The sequence below is a fragment of the Notolepis coatsorum genome (assembly GCF_963971535.1).
Source record: "Notolepis coatsorum genome assembly, chromosome: 3".
Lineage (NCBI taxonomy): Eukaryota > Metazoa > Chordata > Actinopteri > Aulopiformes > Paralepididae > Notolepis > Notolepis coatsorum.
Genome location: NC_140167.1, coordinates 1,120,542 through 1,144,163, shown reverse-complemented (window position 1 = coordinate 1,144,163; position 23,622 = coordinate 1,120,542). Strand labels below are relative to the sequence as shown.

Genomic DNA, 23,622 nt, shown 5'->3' with positions numbered 1-23,622 from the left:
GTACCAGCCCACCACGACACGGAAGGGGAGACTCGCCTAGGAGGCCTCTCCCCCAACGCTCACCGATGTGCCAGCCATCCATGGCATCGTACCTTGGCACACCGACGTTCCCGGACTTCACACACGAGGACAGAGCACAGTACACAGAGCTACGAATGTGCTTAGAGACAATGATGTCCGATGTCCCCGATGAAACGTACAAGTATGCTATCCTACTCAAGCACCTGAAGGTGCCCAGAGCGCATAATATAGCGCTGGCATCTTCCAACTCAAGTACCCCATACACCGCGGCTCTAGTAGCCCTCGACCAACGTTATGGACGCATATGGGACTACGTAATACAAGAGATAAGGAATATTGACCGTCTACCCCCAGCCACAGACAATCGCTCATTAGATGACCTCTCTATCAAGGTACAATCCCTGGTAGGGATGCTGGGGGCACAAAAGGAAAAGGGTAGGCACGAACTGTACGCAAACTCTAATGTTGAAAGAATATTAGAGAAGCTTCCGCCCGCCCGACAAGAGCGCTTCAGGCGGCAAAGAGACCACCGTGATCCCAACGGTCCCGAGCCATCCCTCCTAGACCTGGCCGACTTCCTGGCGAGAGAAGTCAGCAGCCTACGACTGGATACGTTTGTGCGGAGCGCACCAAGCTCCAGATAGGGACCTAGGAGATCAAACGATAACCGTAGGCTGGTGACCGTCATGCACCAAGCCGAATCAGTACCGCGTAACAAGAACCACAGCACCCCCTCGACGAAAGAGAAGTGGAAGATTGTATGCCAGTACTGCGAAAAGGAACACTGGCTGTCACACTGTGACACGTTCAAGAAGATGACCGCCGACGAGGTGAGTCAATGGATAAAGTCCAACCGCCGCTGTTACCGATGTGCGCGCAGTCACATGGCAGCCGAGTGCCGCTTAAAGAAGAGGTGTAGTCGGTGTGACGGAGCCCACTTGGACGTTTTACATGACAGTAACAGAAGAAAACCCGCACCCTCAAGCAGCACCAAAGCAAGCGTTATGTACATTGACCCCGCCAGCAACGGGGGCGCCCGGGTGCTCTTGAAGGTGGTCCGCGTAACATTGAGCTACGAGGACAAGGTCATGGACACCTACGCCGTCCTTGACGACGGGTCAGAAAAGACCCTCCTCCTCGCATCCGCTGCGGCCCAGCTGGGGCTGCGGGGGACCGAAGAAACGATGACGATTCGGACTATAAGAAGAGACCTGAAGACGATCAAGGGTGAGAACGTCTCCTTCACTATCGCAGCAAGCGGGCAGCCAGAGAGACGTATAGGATCACTAACGCTTTCACCAGCCAAGACATAGGCCTGTCGCGGTACACCTACCCCATCGCCAAGCTGATGGACAAATACGTGCACCTGCGTCAACTACCTATACCGCTCATAGACGGCGCCACCCCGACCCTGCTCATAGGATCCGAACACGCACACCTCATCGTCCCGATGGACCGGGTCCACACTGGGCCCAGAGGCTGTCCAGCCGCAGTCGAGACCCGCCTAGGATGGACACTACAAGGCCCCCTCTCCAGGTCTCCCAACCGAACAGCAGCCACTCGCTGCCTCCACTCCAGAGTGACAGAAGAAGACACCGCCCTCTTACAGCACGTCGAGAGGCTATGGACACTAGAGACAATACCCTTTAAGAACGAAAAGAAACACATTCGTTCCAAGGAAGACATTTATGCCATAGCCCTCCTCGAGCAGGGGACAAAGAGAGTCAAAGTCAACGGAGTGATGAGATACGCAACTCCACTCCTGAGGCGAGAGGGTATGCCTACCTTCCACGCCCCAAAAGAAGCGACGGAGCGGTATCTATTGAACACAGAGCGGCGCCTAGCCAGAGACCCCGCTCAAGCTACTGTGTACCGCGCTGAGATTGACAAGCTAATCACAGCGGGACACATAAAGAGAATTGACATTAAAGAGGCTGATCAGACGATCGAATCATGGTACGTGCCGCACCATAAGGTCCACCACAACGGCAAGGATCGTATTGTGTTTAACTGCAGCTACCAGATCGGATCACAAAATCTGAATAAAGAGCTCTTGCCCGGCCCAACACTCGGCCCCTCTCTACTAGGCGTGTTGCTACGTTTCCGCCAGAACAAGGTGGCCATCAGCGGCGACATCAAAGGGATGTTCCTGCAGGTGCGACTAGTGGAAGAGGACAAGCCCCTGCTGCGGTTCTTATGGAGAAAGAGGATCGGGGATGAGCAACCATCCATCTATCAATGGGAAGTCCTCCCTTTCGGAACCACATGCAGCCCATGCTGTGCTACGTTCGCACTGCAAAAACACGTCGCAGAGGACCCAGCAGCTGATGAAGAGGTCTGACAAAGTGTAGGAAATAGTTTCTACGTGGACAACTGTCTGCAAAGCGTCTCGACGCCAGAAGAAGCCGAGGCCCTCCTACTCAAGCTCCGCGCCTCCCTGATCAAAGGCGGCTTTGATCTCCGGCAGTGGGCCAGCAGCGACCCTCAAGTATTGTGCAGCCTCTCCCCAGAGGACAAGGCAGCAAGCAGCGAGACCTGGATGGCGACCATCCCAGGTGAAGCCGAAGAAATGACATTAGGACTAGTCTGGCGCTTCAAAACAGACTCGCTCCATTATAGACACACACCCCTGACCAAGGAGCAGGGAAGGTCGACTTCACTACCGACCACAAGACGGAGTGTATACAGAACACTCGCCAGACAATATGACCCATTGGGATGTATTCTACCTTACACCACCAGGGCAAAGATGATTGTACGAGCGCTATGGGACAAGGACCAGGGCTGGGACGACCCCATACCCGACCACCTTGCTTCCACATGGAGAGAGTGGGAGACAGAACTCAGCTCGCTCCCAGGTGTCAACATACGCCGCAGCTACTTCCCACCCACAGTGCGGCTGGAGACGTGTCAGATGGACCTGCAGGTCTTCAGCGACGCCTCCGAAGTAGCCTACGGTTCGGTGGCCTACTTGCGGGCCCGAGAGGAGGGAGGAGAAATACATACTGCCTTCATCCTGGCTCGCTCAAGAATAGCCCCCCGCAAGCAACAATCTATCCCGCGTCTAGAGCTCTGCGCAGCCCTAGTAGGAGCGCAACTCGCCACGTTAATCCAACGTGAACTCACCATCCCGGTGCAAAGAACAATCCTGTGGTCAGACTCCATGACCGTACTCACATGGATCCAGTCCGATTCGTGTAGATACAAGGTCTTCGTGGGAGTCAGAATCACAGAGATCCAAGATTTAACAGAAGCAGCACTGGAGGTACGTGGACACAAAACAGAACCCAGCAGACGTCATCACACGGGGAATGTCCCTGGATGACCTCACACGTCACAATCTCTATAGTGACGGTCCCGAGTTCCTCAAGCTCCCGGAAGAAGAGTGGCCTACACCCACCCCACGGGAAGCTAGTAAAGAGGAGGCAGAGATGAAGAAATCTATGTTCTGTGGGTTGACACACACACTAGTCCCCACAGATCCCAACATAGACGACTGCCCTACCCTTGAGAGTGCGCAGCTAAAGACATTCCTGTGGCACCACCCTGAGGTTCCCTCCACTACTGACATTAATGCAGCTAACTACGAAGAAGCAGAACTCCTTCTGCTACAGCGAGCCCAAAGAGACTCGTTCCCCGACGAGCTAGACTGTCTGCAGGGATCAAAGCCAGTCCCGTCAGACAGCAGACTGCTCCACTTGGCCCCAGAGAGCGACGCCCATAATCTCATCAGAGTGGGTGGTCGTCTGAGGAGGGCCCCAGACTTAACGGATGACGTCAAGTTCCCGATAGTCTTAAACAGCCGACACAAGGTCACAGAGCTCATCATAAAGAAATACGACGAGGACGTGCACCACGCCGGGGCAGAGAGAGTCTTCGCGGAGATCAGACGTCGCTATTGGATACTGCAAGGAAGAGAAGCAGTACGACGCTTCCAGCGGACCTGTCTAGACTGTCGCAAGTGGCGAGCACAGCCCAGTATACCCAGGATGGCTGACCTACCCCCCTGTCGCCTCCGACTCGGCGACAAGCCCTTTCACTCCACCGGTATGGACTGTTTCGGCCCGCTGTATGTGAAGAAAGGAAGAGGGACGGAGAAGCGGTGGGGTATTGTATTCAAATGCATGACCACCTGAGCGATACACATAGAACTCCTTCCAACCATGAGTACGGACTCATTCCTTATGGCCTTCCGGAGATTCACATCGCGGAAAGGAAAACCGTCTATATTATTGTCTGATTACGGGACAAACTTCAAAGGCGGAGAAAGAGAGCTGAGAGAGAGCTTCCAAGCTATGGGCCCAGAACTTAAGACCCACCTCGCTCCCTCTCAAATTGATTTCCAGTTTAACCCCCCGAATGCACCTCACTTCGGGGGAACTTGGGAACGAGAAGTACGTTCAATAAAGACAGCCCTGTACGCCGTGCTTGGGGCCCAGACCGTGGCGGAAGAAGTCCTCACGACAGTCCTCACGGAGATCGAGGGAGAATTGAACTCAAAGCCCCTCGGTTACGTCTCAAGTGATGTAGCAGATGTCGACCCAGTCACCCCCAACACTCTCTTGATGGGGCGGCTGGACCCCGCGCTCCCACAGACAGTGTACAGACCTGAAGAAGCGAACGGCCGAAGAATGTGGAGGTACAGTCAAGTATTGGCTGACAAGTTTTGGAACAGTTTCCTCCTCCACTATCTACCGTATCTACAGACCCGCCAGAAATGGGTAAAAGAAAGAGACAATTTGACAGAGGGCACAGTCGTCATGATTATCGACCAGTCACTACCCCGAGCTATGTGGCCGGCCGGCCGCGTAAGCAAAGTGATCACTGGTGCCGACGGAAAGGTCAGAGCGGCAGAAGTGCTCGTCCAGGGGCGGACATACACCCGACCCGTGGCGAGGCTGATAGAGTTGCCAAGGCTCCCCGACTCTCTTAATGACGACCATGACCCCCTGACTTTGTGAATCGCCCTACTCCTCACAACGGACATTGAGTAGTGGACAGTGCGGTTAATCTGTCTCTGCTTATCTAATTAGGTGCGGACTAATTAGGAGGCGGCTGTTACAAAGGGTCAGATTAAACCGAATATATATATATTTATTACTTGAGATATATTGTATAGTATTTGTATATCGTCTGATATCCCTTGTATATTCTTTGTACATATACACGGAATATCCCTTTACCTAGTACAGGCCAGACCATAATATTCGTTCTCCTATTGGACAGCGATCCCCTAGGCGCCACGGCCATACCCCCAATGTCTAGTTCAAAGTCACTGCTAAGACATGTCTCAACATGCCCAGGTTTGCACAGTAATACGAGACAGAAATGAGGCTGGTACTAGATTATTCACCTTACGTATAAATACGGCGCAGGTGGATACAGCAGTTAGTTACCCCAATAAGTTGAAGCCTTCACCACGATACAACGTGCTGTGAAGTGGGCCCGTTTTGCCCCGAAATAGAGCCTTGAGACCGCATGCGAATTGATAGCTGAAGTGTCAGAGTTTAACGCTGTATCGTCGAGTTCGACCTATTCTATTATTAAGTAATAGTTTATTATGTATAGTGTATCGTGCGGCTACCGTTCTACAGTGACCAGCATTACCAACGTTTCATCGTACCGAGCTAGTGTGCTTATCCAGGCTGGGCGGCCTAACCTTGTGCCGTCATCCGAGGAGCCCTAGACGAGAACCGTGTGGATATGTACACTGGATAACCTACCCCGACGACTACAGAGCCCTTTTCGGCTGGATTATATTGCTTTGGTCCTGTGGCTGCTGGAGCAGAGAATCGTCTACCCCCACTACCGTGTGGGATTTACCCGGTGAGGAGCCCCGTCGAGCCCGCCTCTAGGACTCTGAGGCTGGCTAGCTTTCATCCATGCGGCAGTGCATACCGGAGAATAGCTGTTGCTTTGTCTACGGATCAAGGGATTATTGCACCGTCTCCTGTACCTGGAGTCTCCTTATTCCTCGTTGATCCAGACTTTTGCTACCGACAAATCCTCTCCCCTGCTGGCTTACAACCGGAGGGAACCCCCCTAGTATCTCCAGCTGACCTACGAGTGTACCTTATATAATTCTTATGCTACAGGTGGTATTAATTATCCCCTTCGTAATATGCTCATGGACTTACGCTCTTGACCTATTCATGCACATTCTTCGCCTTACAAGCGCAACTCTCATTCTTAATAAATGTAAGATAATCTTGGTGCTCTTCTAATAAATATTACAAACAGTACTTTCCTTGTTAAGCCGTGTTATTGTGTGGGTGTTCATCTCATATACATGTGTACTGTATGGCCAGTAGTAATGTACATAACTCAGTAGTGGTTTAATGATACCATACTTATTCAATACAGTCAGGGAATTGTACCCCTCAGTTACACCACCCTTCCTCCCAGGTGTCCGACTCCTCATCCACATCCATTCATTCTGGGGACCTAGTCTAAACATCATCATTCTGAAGTATAAATAAACTGCTGCTGTGAATATTTCAATAAAGCAGACGATTCTGGGTCAAATGTACGTGTTTGTTTTGGCATTTGATGCGTCTTTCTTTACAGATTCATGACCAGTCAGTTTGTTGGGTTTGTTAGGTTTGAGCGTGCTGTGTCCGGGGAGTGGTTACCATGGTTACCTGCTGCCTTGCTCAAACAAACATTCTGACAGAAGTTTACATTTGGTCAAACTACACCTCAAGTGAGAAATAGTTCCTATAGGCCTACTCATACTTTGACAATATACACTAAAAAAACAAGTACCATTGACTCAGAAAAATATAATAAACAGAATAATATTGCTTTATAATTCAGCAGAATTATATTTAGACTTACGGACAGCAGTGGTCGCTAGCTTACTTGTAGTAAGTGATTTATTTATTTTTTGATCCATTTTTCTCCCATTTTCTATTTTTCTCCCATCCCAATTTCGTATCATCCAATTCAACCCTCCCCTGTCACGAACGCTGTTTCTTGCCTCCCACAAGCCGGCTGCAATGTGGACTAAGTCATACATAGCACAAGTCCCCTCCGATACTCGAGGTAACAGCCGTCGCATCCTTTCACCTGCGCGGCGCAATCTTTCAGCGTCAGGGGTCTGCGCTTTGGAGGGGTGCCGCCCCCATCGCTTCCTGATTCTACTGCGTAGGAGTCGCTGTCCACAACGCCCGATCCCCACCCATCAGTTTCCCACCCCCTAATACTGCCAATGTGTATTAGTACGGACGACCAGCTAAACTGAAAGCTATGTGGAGCGCTGGGCTCGAACAGGCGAACCCAGCGTCTCCAGTATTCGTGGTGAGAGCCTTGCCCACTGCACCACGTAGCCGCCCTAGTAAGTGATTTATTTTTTACATGTTCTACTAAAGTGAAATATCCCTATAAAAGTACGATATCAGTCTAATTCTGATATCTCACCATTACTGGAGATAGCAGCTGTCTTTTTTTTTATCTACTTTTTCTCCCATTTTCTATTTTTCTCCCATCCCAATTTCGTATTATCCAATTCTACCCCCCCCTGTCTCGAACGCTGTTGGCCATGCCTCCCACTGGTCGGCTGCAATGTGGACGAAGCCTTGCATCACGTGTCCCCTCCGGTACACGAGGAGGCAGCTGTCGCATCTTTTCACCTGTACAACGCGATCTCTCAGCGGCGAGGAGTAACGCGTGGGAGGCTCACGCTGCCCCGTTGCTTCCTGATTCTGCTGTACAGGCGCACCAACCGACCTGTAGGAGTCGCTGTCCACAACGTCCGATCCCCACCCACCGGCTTTCCCACCCATAACACTGCCAATTGTATTAGTATGAACGACCAGCCAAGCCGGAAGCAACGGCGAGAGCTGGGCTCGAACCCAGCATCTCCTGCGTTAGTGGCGAGCACCTTGCCCACTGCGCCACTTAGCCACCCAGATTGCAGCTGTCTTCAACACATTTTGTGTTCGTAGGTGTATACATGTGTTTTAGCAGATATCAGCTTACCTTACGAAAACGGCATTCAAACTGCCACTGATGCTGAACAGGGTGGAACATACTCCACAAGACTTGAAAGTTGCCAGTTCATTATGGAACTCAGCTTTCTCTCTACACTCCACTAGAAGCGGCGCACAGCAAACGTTTGTCATCGACTCCAGGGTGTTCCCTGTTGCCGCGTTTTGATTGATTGATTGAAAATTGTATTGCCAGATTGCAGAATGGGTACAATACAGTACAGATCAATACACACAATTGTTAAGGGGATGCAGACCAGAGAAAGACGTTCGTCTTGTTTACATCAGGGTCCCCCATTTTCAATTCATCATAATTTGAATAGCTTGGTAGCAGTTTGATACAAGGTGTGATTTCAAGGTGGTGAACGTCAGGAAATGGCTCCTAGAAATGTCGTAACTCGGGAGACTGACTGCTTCAGTGTAAGAGATCTGTACATGTTGTACATATTTTATTAATAATGTTGTATTTAACTTTTATCAATATACTGAAATAAGTCAGACTTTTTTTTATGCCATCCTTGATACATTTATGGACGCATGACTTGTTGTTACATAATGATAATAATGATCAAATAAGGAACATTACTGGAAATAAATGATTTTCACAAGGGTAAATATCCTGTGCCTTTCAAGTTTTATGGAGCATATCTTCAACCCTTTTCAACATCAACGGCAGCGTGAAAGGTAAGATAATGTAGAAGGGTGGATTATCCCTGCTTGTGGGAGTAGTAGTACACAGACACTGGGTAGTAGGATACTATAGTATTGGACCTATAGGTACCCCCGTCTTTGGCCCGGAACGTCGTTCTGGAGGGCTTGCAGCTGGAGTGGATGTGGCCCAGGATTTACTAACCTGGGGACTGGTACTCTGGTCTCCCTCGTATACCACCTTGACCACCTGTATAGACCCTTCAAATGCTATTCTGTAAATGGGGTGTAAGGGTTAAATAATTATGCAGTCACAATATTTACCCAGGGGTTAGAATAGCAAATCGCTGCTGTCGGGACAAAACCTCATAACTCCATTTTTTGAATTTTTTTTTATTATATAAATCAACTCCGTAGATCATCCTCCATATGTGTGTGTGGGTTTTACAAAGTTTAAACAATGGGAAAGCATTAAACCGATCATCTGTCTAAACCTCCTAACTCTATTCACCCTCAAATCTGTGTTAGTTTTTTTCATCTGCTGAAAAGTTGGGTTTTTGGAGTTATGAGGTTTTGTCCCGACAGCAGCGAAATGGAACTTGGAAGAAACAGACACACACAATGATCCCAATAATGTCTACTTTATATAGAAGCCTGGGCATGTTATCCATTACACTGTCATTTATTAATACATGGCACCGGGTGCTCTTGCTATTATAATGTAGGGGAAGCTCTTCCCACCATAGGCACTGAGTGCTCAATACATTAAAACACCCCGCTTGTACTAGGGGAACCCAGGCATAAAATGGAGACACATTGGGAGTTCAAAGAACCAAATAATCAAATAATCAAATAACCAAATAACAAAATAAAACCAAGTAAATGTGGGCCCACGTTACCAAAAGAAAACCTAACCTAAGCCGGCTTAAATTGTTCGGGGTACCCCTTAGACACTGGTTGTTAGCGTTCACTTGAATGGACGTTGCTGTTGATACACGTGGTACCGTTAGTACTTAGCCAAGATGGCGGACCCACCCTTGTCACCGCTCGTCCAGGTGACAAGATGGCGTCGGCGATCCGCGAGCACAGCCAGCAGGCTGGGCGGACAGCATAGGCATTGGTTAGCTGGAGGAGCGTGCTGTATGGCGTCCTCTGCTGGTGGGAAGAGGCGTCCTCTGTACCGTCTGGGAGACGTCCACCGCTGCTGTTGCTGGCTTGCTTCTGTCGCGCGAGCTAATACTGTTGCTACCCTAAACACAGCTAAGCTTTGGGTCTAGATGCACCCTCCTGCTATATCGGTTACACTGCTAACGCAACGTGGCTGGCTATACCAGCGGTCTCTTCAGCGCCACGCGCCCAGTAGTCTACTCAAGTCAGATGGAGCCGCTAGCAGCATACTACTACACCGCACACAGTAACTACTATAACCCGATAACGTTAGACGTTAGTCTCGTTAACTCCAGACGTTAGTCCTTCGGTTCGGTTTCTCTTACTCACACACTATCGCTGATACTTCTAGGATAACCCGTCACTAGCAAGTACTTCTCATCACCCGCTGCTCGTTCCAACGGGGCTCTCCTTCATTAACCTCTTCAACGGGGCTATTCCAAAGCACACGCCCGCTGTGGCTGCGACTGTTCACGGCCAAGTCCAACGCCGAAGAGAGCTTCCTGCTCCCTTTGCCTCCAGGTAACTCCCTCTTCCTCGTTGCTTGCTTCTCTCCACCGCTCCACCTGCCACCACTGCCACTCCGCCCCCTGCTGGCAACCTCCACTGGTCCCACTCAAGGACCGCTCCAGAAAGGGAAAAAGGGCTCAATGTTATTGTTAGTAATCCATACTGCAGCCGGAGAAGAGTAGCACCTCACTTCGTCGTTAGACTGGGTGAGCTATCCAAAGGAACACTGTTAGGCTATCCAAAGGAACACTGTTAATCACACGTTATACACACACAGGGAAAGTACCAGTTAGTTAGCACTACTGAATACTTTGTAGAATATTCAGGCTGCTACAATACAAAATTCCAGTATGACGCAGAGCGTCACTATAACTATGGTTATATACATAACTGTTACAAAGGGTCAGATTAAACCAAATATATATATTTATTACTTGAGATATATTGTATAATATTTGTATATCGTTTGATATCCCTTGTATATTCTTTGTACATATACACGGAATATCCCTTTACCTAGGTACAAGCCAGACCATAATATTCGTTCTCCTATTGGACAGCGACCCCCTAGGCGCCAACGGCCATACCCCCAATGTCTAGTTCAAAGCCACCGCTAAGACATGTCTCAACATGCCCAGGTTTGCGCAGTAATACGAGACAGAACTGAGGTTGGCACTAGATTATTCACCTTACGTATAAATACGTCGCAGGTGGATACAGCAGTTAGTTAACCCAACAAGTTGAAGCCTTCACCACGAGTCAACGACCAAGTGAAGTGAGCAACCTTGCGTCTAAATAGAGCACTTCGAACCGCGTGCGAATAGGATAGTAAAAGTGTCAGAGCTTAGTGAAATAACGTCAAGTTCGACCTAATTAAATGTGAAGTACCGTGCACAGGAGAATCTACACCGGCAAATGCAGAGCCTTTTCCGGCTGGATTATATTGCTTTTGGTACTGTGGCGGCTGGAGCAGAGAACCGTCTACCCCGCTGCTGTGTGGGATCTACCCGTGAGGAGCATCACTCGAGCCCGTCTCTAGGAAAAGGGTTGGCTGGCTTTCATCCATGCTGTCACGCATACTTGGATTATAGCTGCTGCTTTTGTCTGCCGATCGAGGGGAGTATATGTACCGCCTCCCGTAGCTGGAGCTTATTGATTCCTCGTTGATCCAGACTTTTGCATCCGAACCTTCCTCTCCCCTGCTGGCTTACAACCGGAGGGAACCCCCTTAGTATCTCCAGCTGACCTACGAGTGTGCCTTATATAATTCTTATGCTACAGGTGGTATTAATTATCCCCATCGTGATATGCTCATGGACTTACGCTCTTGACCTATTCATGCACATTCTTCGCCATACAAGCGCAACCCTAATTCTCAATACTGTAATCTACTATTGCTGCTCTTCTAATAAATATTCCAAACAGGACTTTCTTTGTTAAGCTGTGTTATTGTGTGGGTGTTCATCATATATACCGTGTACTGTATGGCCAGTAATTAAAGTACATAACACAGTAGTGGTTTAATGATACCATACTTTCAATACAGTCAGGGAATTGTACCCCTCAGTTACAATAACCGTACGTTATATTCACCACTGTATAACACGGGAACGTATGGATGGAAAATATTTTTTTTCACATATTGAATGATAGATAGGTGATGTCAAATGGGCCATAGTATTGTATCCATAGCTATAATATAGAATATAGTTATTATAGCTCTACAAACAAGGTGATCCACTCCTATCTTTTAAAGTGTGGCAGTACTAGAGGGGGGCCCCCGGCTAATCCCCGGCAGTCAATGAGTTAATGCATTTCTTTAACACTTTCAGTGCCAGGCCATGTTTTCCTTTTTACCCCTCTGATGCCACGGTCCACGGCCCATGTAACGTTAATATCGCCTAATCTATGTTTTAAATTATGCTGTGTCTAATCTGCCCATCGCTTATCAAAGAATCATTTTCCAGTCAAGATTGGCAAAGCAGATTGTGTTTTTATCGCTTCATTTCCTTTTTATAGCATTTTGAAAACCACTCGGTTTCGAAGAAAAAACAACACATTCCTTGATAATCGCCTTTTATTGGAATATTCCAGAACGTTATCATTAACGCTAGATGGTCGATAGTATATGTGTGCTGATAATCGCTGCTATTATTTCCTCATGGCTTTTACAGTGAAACAGCCATATCACATATAGTGGAAACGCTTATATCTCTATGAAAACGAGTCTGATTATCCTAACACTGATAACATAGATTCCTTACCTGACATCAGATGGTATCCAAAAGGTATATTCCAATTCCTGATCACCATTCGAAAAAATCGATAAGTGTATAGATCTAACGTGTATACAGTATAACCCATGATCGCCGCGGCTCAGAGGCTCCAGAATTAACTCTGGTAACTCCGGCTGCATGGGTGAGAAGTGAAATGTGGACTGGAATATTTTTTTTCCCCATCCATTTTCATTGAGTCCATTCCAAAAGGGTGATTTACCATCTGGGAGACGATAGGGGGCGCTTTTTTCACATCTGATCGCCGGCGGCCCCTGGATCTCCAACGGTAGGTTTGCGTGATGCAATATGATTTCAGATCGCTAATAAAATAAAAAATAAAAAGATTCCGAGAAAAGCCGTGACGTGGCTTTCAACGTCACAATCGTAAACCCGAGAATAGCCGTGAGTGGCGCTCAAAGTGTTGGCGGGTCCAAAATGAAGGTTGTTGTTTACATGTTGTGTGCATGTACCCCCTCCCTACTCCCCCCCCCCCATGTGGAATGCACCTGATAAGGATAGAAAATAACATTCTGGTGCTCTAGTACGACATATAGTGGCTGAATGTTATCTATAGCACCTTTAACTTAAAATGTGGGTCCCCATTCAAAAGGCTTGAAAACCACAGTAATAATAAACTGGAAAATGAAAATATACCTCAGTCTATTACAATGTCTTTCTTTTTTTTGGTGGTGATGCCACCCATTTGTTTATGTTTGGATTATGAATTGGAATTAAAATGTGCCCTGAAACTCAATATCAAACATGATTTGACTAGTGACTACTGATGTAATTTGAATATGAGAAGTGATTTATCCCAAAGCATACAGTATGAATCTATTTTTGTTTACAAATGAAGCCACCTTTCTACTCATGATGGAGACGATTGTTTAAATACTGTTTCAGGGTTTTAAAATATGAAATTGACTGTAAATACTTTGATTTCTTAAAAATGTATTAGATTAGGAAGTTACATCTATGTTGCGATAACTTCTCTGTATCTCATTTAAAAGTGTTAAACTGCGATGTAAGCAGTAATCAGTTTTGCTCCAAAAATTCATATGGAATTACTTCTTTCATAGTGATTTTCCTTCATACTTTTTTTGCCAGCCGTGAACAAGGTATTCAATTCTATTCAAAGTGGCCTTAAAAAGTGTTTAAAAGTATTTAACTTGTTGAAACCAGCAGGACCCCTGTAAATACATGTCTGCAATTCACTGGTTCAACACATGTAAATACATGTCTGTAATTCACTGGTTCAACACATGTAAATACATGTCTGTAATTCACTGATTCAACACATGTAAATACATGTCTGTAATTCACTGATTCAACACATGTAAATACATGTCTGTAATTCACTGATTCAACACATGTAAATACATGTCTGTAATTCACTGATTCAACACATGTAAATACATGTCTGTAATTCACTGGTTCAACACATGTAAAGCACAAAAGACAACAGATCAAATAAAAGACTAAATCAAAATTGAGGATTTGGCATTCATTGTTTTTGTGATACATACATTGTAGATATGAATTTATACCATCATATACAGCTCATGTTAAATAACTCTATTATGTAACACTGGACTTACGGAGTCATACAAAATATACAGTAGTTCTGTACTTTATCATAATTCTGAATAATAAGTCATATTTGAAGTTGTCAGTTAAAAAAATGTGTACAGTACATGGTTGACAGATCTTTTTTTAAGCACTCTCAAACTGGTCTGGTTACAGTAAGTAACACACGATTTCTTCCGTTTCATATTCAAACACGTACTGTAACTGAGCTTAGATGGCTCCTCAGACCAGCCATTGTAATTCATATAAAAAAATCAACTATTCACCATCGACACTCAGGGAGGAGACATGAGTAACTGTAAATAAAAGCAAAGATTATAACCGCATGCCAAATTACAAGTAAAAAAATAATTGCAATATAAGATATATTAAGTGTTATTTTACAAATTTTCAATTGTTACAAGCAAATTCACATTTAACTTAGGTGATAATACCCCCCCCCCCCCCCCCCCACCCCCGACAGTTTGAGACTAATATGGCATCATGTGTGGCTGAGATGGGCTTCAACGGTTCCTTCATCCAGTTGACGTCCAGCAGTAGTTTTGGTTCTCATACTGTATCCCTTCCCCCAAAAGATGCTCCTTAACTGACACAGCAACACACACACAGAGTGACCCAGTGAGGCGCTCCCATCCTGTGTGCAACACACACACAGAGTGACCCAGTGAGGCGCTCCCATCCTGTGTGCAACACACACACAGAGTGACCCAGTGAGGCGCTCCCATCCTGTGTGCAATACACACACAGAGTGACACTAGGGATGTCCGATATTATCGGCCGATATTGGCATTAAAATGTAATATTGAAAATTATCGGTATTACATTTTTTTATCATTTTTTTTAACATTTAACCTTTATTTACCCAGGCAAGCAAGTAAGAACAAATTCTTTATTTAATTTATTGTGAAAAGTATGCATAATGTTGTGTTAACAAGAGATATGTAATGTTAATTATCTGAAAAATTTTCCGTTTTTTGGGGGGGGGGAATTAAGAGTTGGACAATATCGGTATATCGGATATCGGTAAAAAAGCCAATATTGAACATCCCTATGCAATACACACACAGAGTGACACAGTGAGCCGCTCCACCCGACGTGCTACACGATGAACGATGAAGTCACCAGGGATGGCAGCTGTATTTCAGCAAACACGCCACCGAGACCCAGTTTTTCCGTCTCATGTAGCGGAACCGTTCGCCGCGATCACTTAGGGTCTTAAAGGTCATCCCGGTGGAGGAGCCTGGTGATGTATATATGAACCCCCCCGACCCCCCGGCGGTCCTGGGGAGCCTCTAGACGGGAGGCGGCCCATTGGTGTAGCTGAGCATGGGGTAGAAGGAGCGGGCGAAGTTGTTGGACTGGGGGGCGCAGAGGTCGTCCTCGGACAGCGGCACCAGGCAGGCCAGCGCCAGCAGGAGGAACAGGAGCAGCTGGAGGGGCAGCGCCGCCCAGAGGACGCGCCGCAGGAAGGACGACCGGCGGTCCGAGGACGATGTCTCCATCTCCGCCGCCGCCTCAGAAGGGGAGGAACCGAGCCCAGCGGCGCTGGGAGACCTGCTCATGAGACGGGGGGGGGGGGGGGGGGGGAGAACCACACACAACATGGCCGCCGAAACAGCTGGGTTTAGTTCACTGTGGCTACAGCTGGGGACGCGGTACAATACATGCTCCCTCCATTCCCATTGGTCATTTGAGTCGCTGACCTCACAACGGTGTCACGTTACCGTGGCAGCCGGAGGTACTACAGCGGATCAGTCCGTTTCTATGTGGTTCACAGAGACACGCAACTCTGCGGAAATTCTGAACTTAACGAATGAGTCTCATGATCAAACGTAAAGGGATATTTCACTTTAGTCTAACTTGTCAAGAATCAGCAGCATCAGCATCATCTACAAGTAAGCTACTGACCACTGCTGTGTCAACACCACCCTTCCTCCCAGCTGACCGCCTCCTCATCCACATCCATTCATTCTGGGGACCTAGTCTAAACATCATCATTCTGAAGTATAAATAAACTACTGCTGTGAATATTTCAATAAAGCAGACAATTCTGAGTCAAATGTACGTGTTTGTTTTGGCATTTGATGTGTCTTTCTTTACAGATTTGTTGGGTTTGTTAGGTTTGAGCGTGCGGTGTCCGGGGAGTGGTTACCATGGTTACCTGCTGCCTTGCTCAAACAAACATTCTGACAGAAGTTTACATTTGGTCAAACTACACCTCAAGTGAGAAATAGTTCCTATAGGCCTACTCATAATTTGACAATATACGCTCAAAAAACAAGTACCATTGACTCAGAAAAATATAATAAACAGAATAATATTGCTTTATAATTCAGCAGAATTATATTTAGACTTACGGACAGCAGTGGTCGCTAGCTTACTTGTAGTAAGTGATTTTTTTTACATGTTCTACTAAAGTGAAATATCCCTTTAAAAGTACCATATCAGTCTAATTCTGACTTTTCACCATTACTGGAGATTGCAGCTGTTTTTTTTATCCCACTGGTCGGCTGCAATGTAGACCAAGCCTTGCATCACGTGCATCTTTTCACCTGTACAGCGCGATCTCTCAGTGGCGAGGAGTAACGCGTGGGAGGCTCACGCTGCCCCCGTTGCTTCCTGATTCTGCTGTACAGGCGCACTAACCGACCTGTAGGAGTCGCTGTCCACAACGTCCGATCCCCACCCACCGGCTTTCCCACCCCTAACACTGCCAATTGTATTAGTATGAACGACCAGCCAAGCCGGAAGCAACGCAGAGAGCTGGGCTCGAACCCAGCATCTCCTGCGTTAGTGGCGAGCGCCTTGCCCACTGCGCCACTTAGCCGCCCAGATTGCAGCTGTCTTCAACACATTTTGTGTTCGTAGGTGTATACATGTGTTTTAGTAGATATCAGCTTACCTTACGAAAACGGCATTCAAACTGCCACTGATGCTGAACAGGGTGGAACATACTCCACGAGACTTGAAAGTTGCCAGTTCATTATGGAACTCAGCTTTCTCTCTACACTCCACTAGAAGCGGCGCACAGCAAACGTTTGTCATCAACTCCAGGGTGCTCCCTGTTGCCGCGTTTTGATTGATTGATTGAACATTTTATTGCCAGATTGCAGAATGGGTACAATACAGTACAGCTCAATACACACAATTGTTAAGGGGATGCAGACCAGAGAAAGACGTTCGTCTTGTTTACATCAGGGTCCCCCATTTTCAATTCATCATAATTTGAATAGTTTGGTAGCAGTTTGATACAAGGTGTGATTTCAAGGTGGTGAACGTCAGGAAATGGCTCCTGGAGGGAGGCTTCCTGCTTCAGTGTAAGAGATCTGTACATGTTGTACATATTTTATTAATAATGTTGTATTTAACTTTTATCAATATACTGAAATAAGTCAGACTTTTTTATGCCATCCTTGATACATTTAGGACGCATAACTTGTTGTTACATAATGATAATAATGATCAAATAAGGAACATTACTGGAAATAAATGATTTTCACAAGGGTAAATATCCTGTGCCTTTCAAGTTTTATGGAGCATATCTTCAACCCTTTTCAACATCAACGGCAGCGTGAAAGGTAAGATAAGATAAGATATTCCTTTATTGATCCCCTTGGTGAAATGTGGGCATCATAGTAGCATGGAGGGGGGGAGGTACAGATATGGGCAGGGTAATAGTAAAAAAAAAACATAAATATAGGCAATGAAATTAGATCTGAATATAAAAAATATGAGAACAAATAAACAGTGTAAACAATATAATTAACTCTGAATATAGAAATATGAGAAAAAAATAAACAGTGTAAACCAAGGTGCAGATGAGGGCCTGTATGCCCTATCAGTTATATTATATATAGGCAATAAAGAAGAAAGGTAGGCTGAGATCTACCAGAACATACACTTTATACACCCATGAACACAATATCTGTTAAAGACAAGAGCAATCTGTGGTAATGGAAGAGAAGTCAGAATTAGACTGGTACAGTCCTTTAATACATAATCAAATTGTCCTTGTCCTCAGCATTTTATGTCCTTTTTTTAAACCAATTTTCAATCCAAATAAGAGGTCTCGGGTCAGGCCGCGGGAGACCTGTATGGCTGTGTGCTGACACATCTTCCCGGTAGGAGCCAAATGATGAATTTCAGAGGCAATGGTAGGAGAAATGCACCTTGAAGCAATGTGTAAACACTTATTTGACATTTGACATTCTACACACCGACTTAGTTGCTGGGAAAAACACGCTCACGAAGACAATTCACAAAAAACTGTTGGAAAGCATTCTGTACAGACAGTACTACGCCATGAAACAGTTATGCGGGTGAGCTTGCATTCCATCGCACAGGGTGTTAGCATAAAAAGGACAAACAGGCATGCTGCGAGTAGCAGTTGGAATACTCTGGTATTGTTATCAAAAGCTCCCATTGATGTTTATGACTAGTTTGAAAAAATGCAAAGCATGCTCAAGACAGCGGCGTAGCGATTAGAACAGGTAGCTCAGCTCTGCTAATCAACCCTCCCCATCTGAATTAGGGCTGAGCCCGAACGTTCGAACGTTCGAACCTTCGTTTGTTACGTTGGCATTCGAATTCTAAATCAACATTTGAATTTTTTATTTTTAATAAAAAAACGAAAAAGATTTTTTTTTCCTATTTATTCTGGTTTTTCTTCACAGTTGCAGATAAAGATTAGGCTACACTAATATTATAGTATTAAAAGAAAAAAGATAAAAGATAAAGATAAAAAGATGAGTTATATTAAAGAAAGTTGATTTAATTGATTTAGTTGGGCTGGGGCTTCTCCCTGGACTGGGTCTGGGGCTGGAAAGTTGATTTAATAAAAAAAAAAAGACTAATTTAATCAGATGAATCACTTTATTCAAATTGAGGATTTAGTTTGAGGATATTTATTAAAAAGAATAATAAAGAAAATTGAATTTTTTTTTTATATATTTTTTTTAAGCGAAGGTTCGAACGTCCATTCGAAAAACCCTGACGAAGTTTGAATCCCAAAAACAGGCTTCGGGGAAACAGCCTTAATCTGAATACATCACCACTATCGGCAGACGCCGGCTGCTGTCAGACCGCAGTGTTAGGAGGCCGCTCTAAGGTACGTTTACCAAGGAAACTATAACAGAAGGAAGGGTCGTGACGTCAGAATACCAGCTCTGCTTGGTGCCAAGACTTTAGTGTCGGTTCTATTGAAGCCTGTATATTCAGATTCAAAATATACCAGCTATCTGAGGAAATATACACCAACCGATATATCAAACGTTAGCTAGTTAACAAGGCAACAAATTGCCAATGATTCTGACATTCTTAGTATACTTAGTATACTTAGTTAAATGACATAAACAATGAGACGGCTGATCCCATTCAACTAAATGTTGAACTGGACGTTTTCACACTTGGCACCAACGTGCGTTCACGCACTACACAGTGACGTGATGACCTTTCCTTCTTCTATAGTGTCCTTGCTGTTTACAGGGAGACTCACTTACCTAGGCAACACATTCCTGCATTTCTCTCTAGGCACGGGCACAGAGAGGCCTTTGCGTGCTTAATCGGATTAACACTAAATCATGTCAGATAAAAAAAGAAATAAAAAAAAGTAGTGATGTCTGTTTTGCACTCAGGTTTGTCCTAATGCTGTTACAGAGTGAACACGTGCCCCCCTGCGACTTCACACACGGACCTGAGAAGCAAGACTCACAGATGGCAGATTGAGAGGGGAGATGGTGGATTAGTGAGATTGAAGAAGAAGATGATGAAGAAGAAGAAGAAGAATAAATAGAAGAAGAAGAAGAAGAAATGCCAGAAAACACGAGAGGCAGAAAGAGAGAGAGAAAGAGAGAGATACTGCAGCCTTTGCATTGTTCATTGCAGACATTTACTGGTTTGGCAATTTGAAGAGAAAAGGTTTGTGTGTGTGTGCGTGTGCGTGTGTGTGTGTGTGTCCGGTAATAGCAAGGGAGCGTTAGATCAGGAGAAGTATTTAGTCGTACAGACAGATATTGCCCTCTGGTTAGCGATATTAAGCAGCAGAAGGACACTGGCAGAAAAGAGGCTTTGCACCGTTCCTTCTCAAGCTCTTCTTTTGTGTTTTAAATCAGGGATGTGTGGGCTACCACTCACCTCATACCCTAACCTACACACAGTGTCTAGACATAGAGAAGATGATGGAATTCATTGCCATGAGCTGCTAATATGTTACATCTATGACCTGGTAGAGATCCAGTGTTCTTATGTTTATCAAAAACTGGGTCGCGACTTGGGAGTCGTCCACGGTTAGTGAAAAAAAGGGTGAAACTCATGGGTCGTGTGAGTTCCATTATCTTCTGTGTGTCCTAGAAACCAACAGAACGGTACCTGCGGAGTGGACTGCTCTCAGAGGGTCCAGGGTGTGACAGACTACATTTGCCCCGTTGCTGTTTGCAATGAACAGGTGGGGGGAGTGGGGAGGGCAAAAGAAAGAGAGTATGTTTCAGTCGAGGCAAATGAAAGACAAAAGCTACCGATGATGAAGAGAAACTTCCCCCAAAAAATGAAAGAAGAGGCAGCAACAAAACCAAACGTGGAGGTGATAAGAGATAGTAAACCCATGACGGACGAGGAGGCTGGCTTCTCTCTCAAAGCGCCACATGGCTACTTTGAACTCGCTTGAGTGACCACCCGCATTTCACTGTATGCCCTGTATGCCGTGACAAATAAAACTCTTGACTTGACTTGAGTGTAATGCCATTACGCGGACACACAGTTTTCTTTAGAGAGAGAGCTAGAGACTGACGTCAGGTGATGCGTGGATCGCTTTGGCTAACAGAGACAGTAGCAGCACATCTTAGAGGAACACACCGGCGTTACAGGGAACACGCTTAAGATAGATTCCAATTTCCTCTCTGCGTGCGTTCGGTAGAAAGCTATCCGGCTGCAAACTAGCCTAGCTTAGCACAAATGAACGGAAGCAGACACGGATCAGCTAGCCTAGCTTAAAACTCCAGGAGAGGTGTTTTTGGCCAAGAACGAGGCTAGCTGATGAACTTCCGTTCATTTGTGCTAAGCTAGGCTAGCTTGCAGCCGGATAGCTTTCTGCTAAACATGCAGAGAGGGAATCGATATCTTATCTTCTTGTCTGACTGAAAAGACAGTGAACACCTTTCCCATAATGTTGGCGTGTCCCTTTAACAGCATGCATTTGACTTATTTGGATTGACGTCGTAGAGAAAAGTCCTTACTTAAATCATTGCTTAATGTGTTACAATTTCACCTCCTGAAAAAGGTAGTTAAAGTCTCTTCATTAGAATCAGGCATGCAAACTAATTCATGAAGCAAGAACTGCATGTTCTCTTCTTGCTTTGTTTTTTTTAGCAGATTCAAAACAGCCAGCATTCCTTGGACAATTAAGCTCAGAAGTGACCTTCCGTTTGGCCACGCCCTCTGGTTCTAAAGCTCCTGTACTTTACTACGGAGAAGCTTGAAACATTAATGGCATTGACATTAAAACTATGAAAGAAACAAACAAAACAAAAAAAAGGTCAAACCGAAATTGCCATTAATATTTAGTTTGAAACCATAGAAAGTATAGACTTTTTGTAACCATATTTAATTGGTCAAATGTACATAATGTTGTTTTTAATGGATATAATCAAATTGTCCTTAGAGCTGACAAACAGCTGGGAGTGAACTGCAGTGGTTCATGAGTGACAATAGCTGTGTGTCTGTGTTTGGAAATACACATGTTTTAAGTGTTTTAAGCAGACTTATCAACGTCATGAAAAGTTTCAAGGTGATCCAATGTCTTTGTTTCATACAAAATATCATACAGTCTCCATAGTAACGCATAGGAGCTTCAGAACCAGGGGGCGGGGCCTAATGGAACATCACTTCGGCCGTCTATAAAGGACACTAACATGAGATATATATATATATATATATGTCAAAATATTTGACTGGAGAAAAAAGTGACGACTAGGAATTTGGAGAGTGAAGAAAAAGGTCATTGAAGAAAAAAAGAAAGGAAGGAAGAAAAAAAGAGCGGGAAAAATAATCCAGTTCCCCAGGAGACAGCATGCAAGAGGAAAAGGCAGGGGGAAGGGTCAGAGGTGAGAGAGAGAGTGAAGAGGAGTGTAGAGGAGTGTAGAGGTGTAAGGGGAGGTCCTGGGATGGTGAGGAGTGGGTGGGTGGGGGGGGGGGGGGGTGAATCTGGCCTTCAACTGGGCATTCGGGGGCACAGGTGGACGCCCCTCGACTTAAGGGGGGGGTACCTAAACACCTGGCTTCTCAGGGGAGCAACGTGTGCGGTGAGGTTGGGTGAATAATATGTTACCGATCGTCGCCGACTGGGCGTGCTCCTTCCTGACAAGGGGCTCAGGGACCCAGAGGTGTCCAGGTCATCAGCAGACGACCAGGAAGAGAGATCCTGAGGGAGAACGAGAGGGAGGGAGGAAGGGAGGGAGAGGGGGCATTAGAGAGGAGGAAGAGTGAACGTGAGGGAGAACGAGAGGGAGGGAGGGAGGGAGGGAGAGGGGGGGGCATTAGAGAGGAGGAAGAGTGAACGTGAGCAGGAAGTCGTATACTATAGATTATATAATTTACAGGGTATCTGCAGGTTGTTAAGTTAAATGTTAAGTAAAATGGAAGACCTTTTTAATAGTATCACTTAGAGCAAAGTTTTATACCAATTTCACAACCATACTAGCAAAAGAAAACTATAAACACACAGCAACACTGAACTGGCAGCTGCTACCAATTTAAATTCTCACACGTTCCATATAAGCTCTCAAGCTCCCGGTATAGCCCCACAAAAAACTTCAATACAAAAATACCGTTCAGAGCACATGGGCGTTCGGAAACGGGCCGACTGCTTGGCCCCCCAGAAGCATTGCTCGCAGCGTTTCTCAAGAACTGATCGACTGGACACTGCACTCCCTCGGGTCCTCAGCAATATGACCGCTTCTCAAGATATGAGCAACCGACTGACCTGCTGCTGTCCAGGACCTTGGACAGCTCTACCCCCTGAGCACTAAGTAATACAGTAGCTTCTGTCCTGACCTGCTGATGTCCAGGACCTTGGACAGCTCTACCTCCTGAGCACTAAGTAATACAGTAGCTTCTGTCCTGACCTGCTGATGTCCAGGACCTTGGACAGCTCTACCCCCTTAGCACTAAGTAATACAGTAGCTTCTGTCCTGACCTGCTGATGTCCAGGACCTTGGACAGCTCTACCCCCTGAGCACTAAGTAATACAGTAGCTTCTGTCCTGACCTGCTGATGTCCAGGACCTTGGACAGCTCTACCTCCTGAGCACTAAGCAATACAATAGCTTCTGTCCTGACCTGCTGATGTCCAGGACCTTGGACAGCTCTACCCCCAGAGCACTAAGTAATACAGTAGCTTCTGTCCTGACCTGCTGATGTCCAGGACCTTGGACA

General features: G+C 45.9%; 1 protein-coding gene across 1 annotated transcript in view; it reads right to left on the bottom strand.

Moving 5' to 3' along the window:
• Positions 1 to 15,319: 15,319 nt before the first annotated feature.
• Positions 15,320 to 23,622, bottom strand: part of syne1b (spectrin repeat containing, nuclear envelope 1b) — a gene marked incomplete at its 5' end in the record, with an annotated part of 448,744 nt that continues 440,441 nt past the window's right edge. Inside the window, 3 exon segments of the mRNA XM_084310306.1 lie at positions 15,320 to 15,751; positions 20,564 to 20,622; positions 22,518 to 22,610. Coding sequence (XP_084166432.1) covers positions 15,490 to 15,751; positions 20,564 to 20,622; positions 22,518 to 22,610 — 414 coding nt within the window. The 3' untranslated portion in view covers positions 15,320 to 15,489.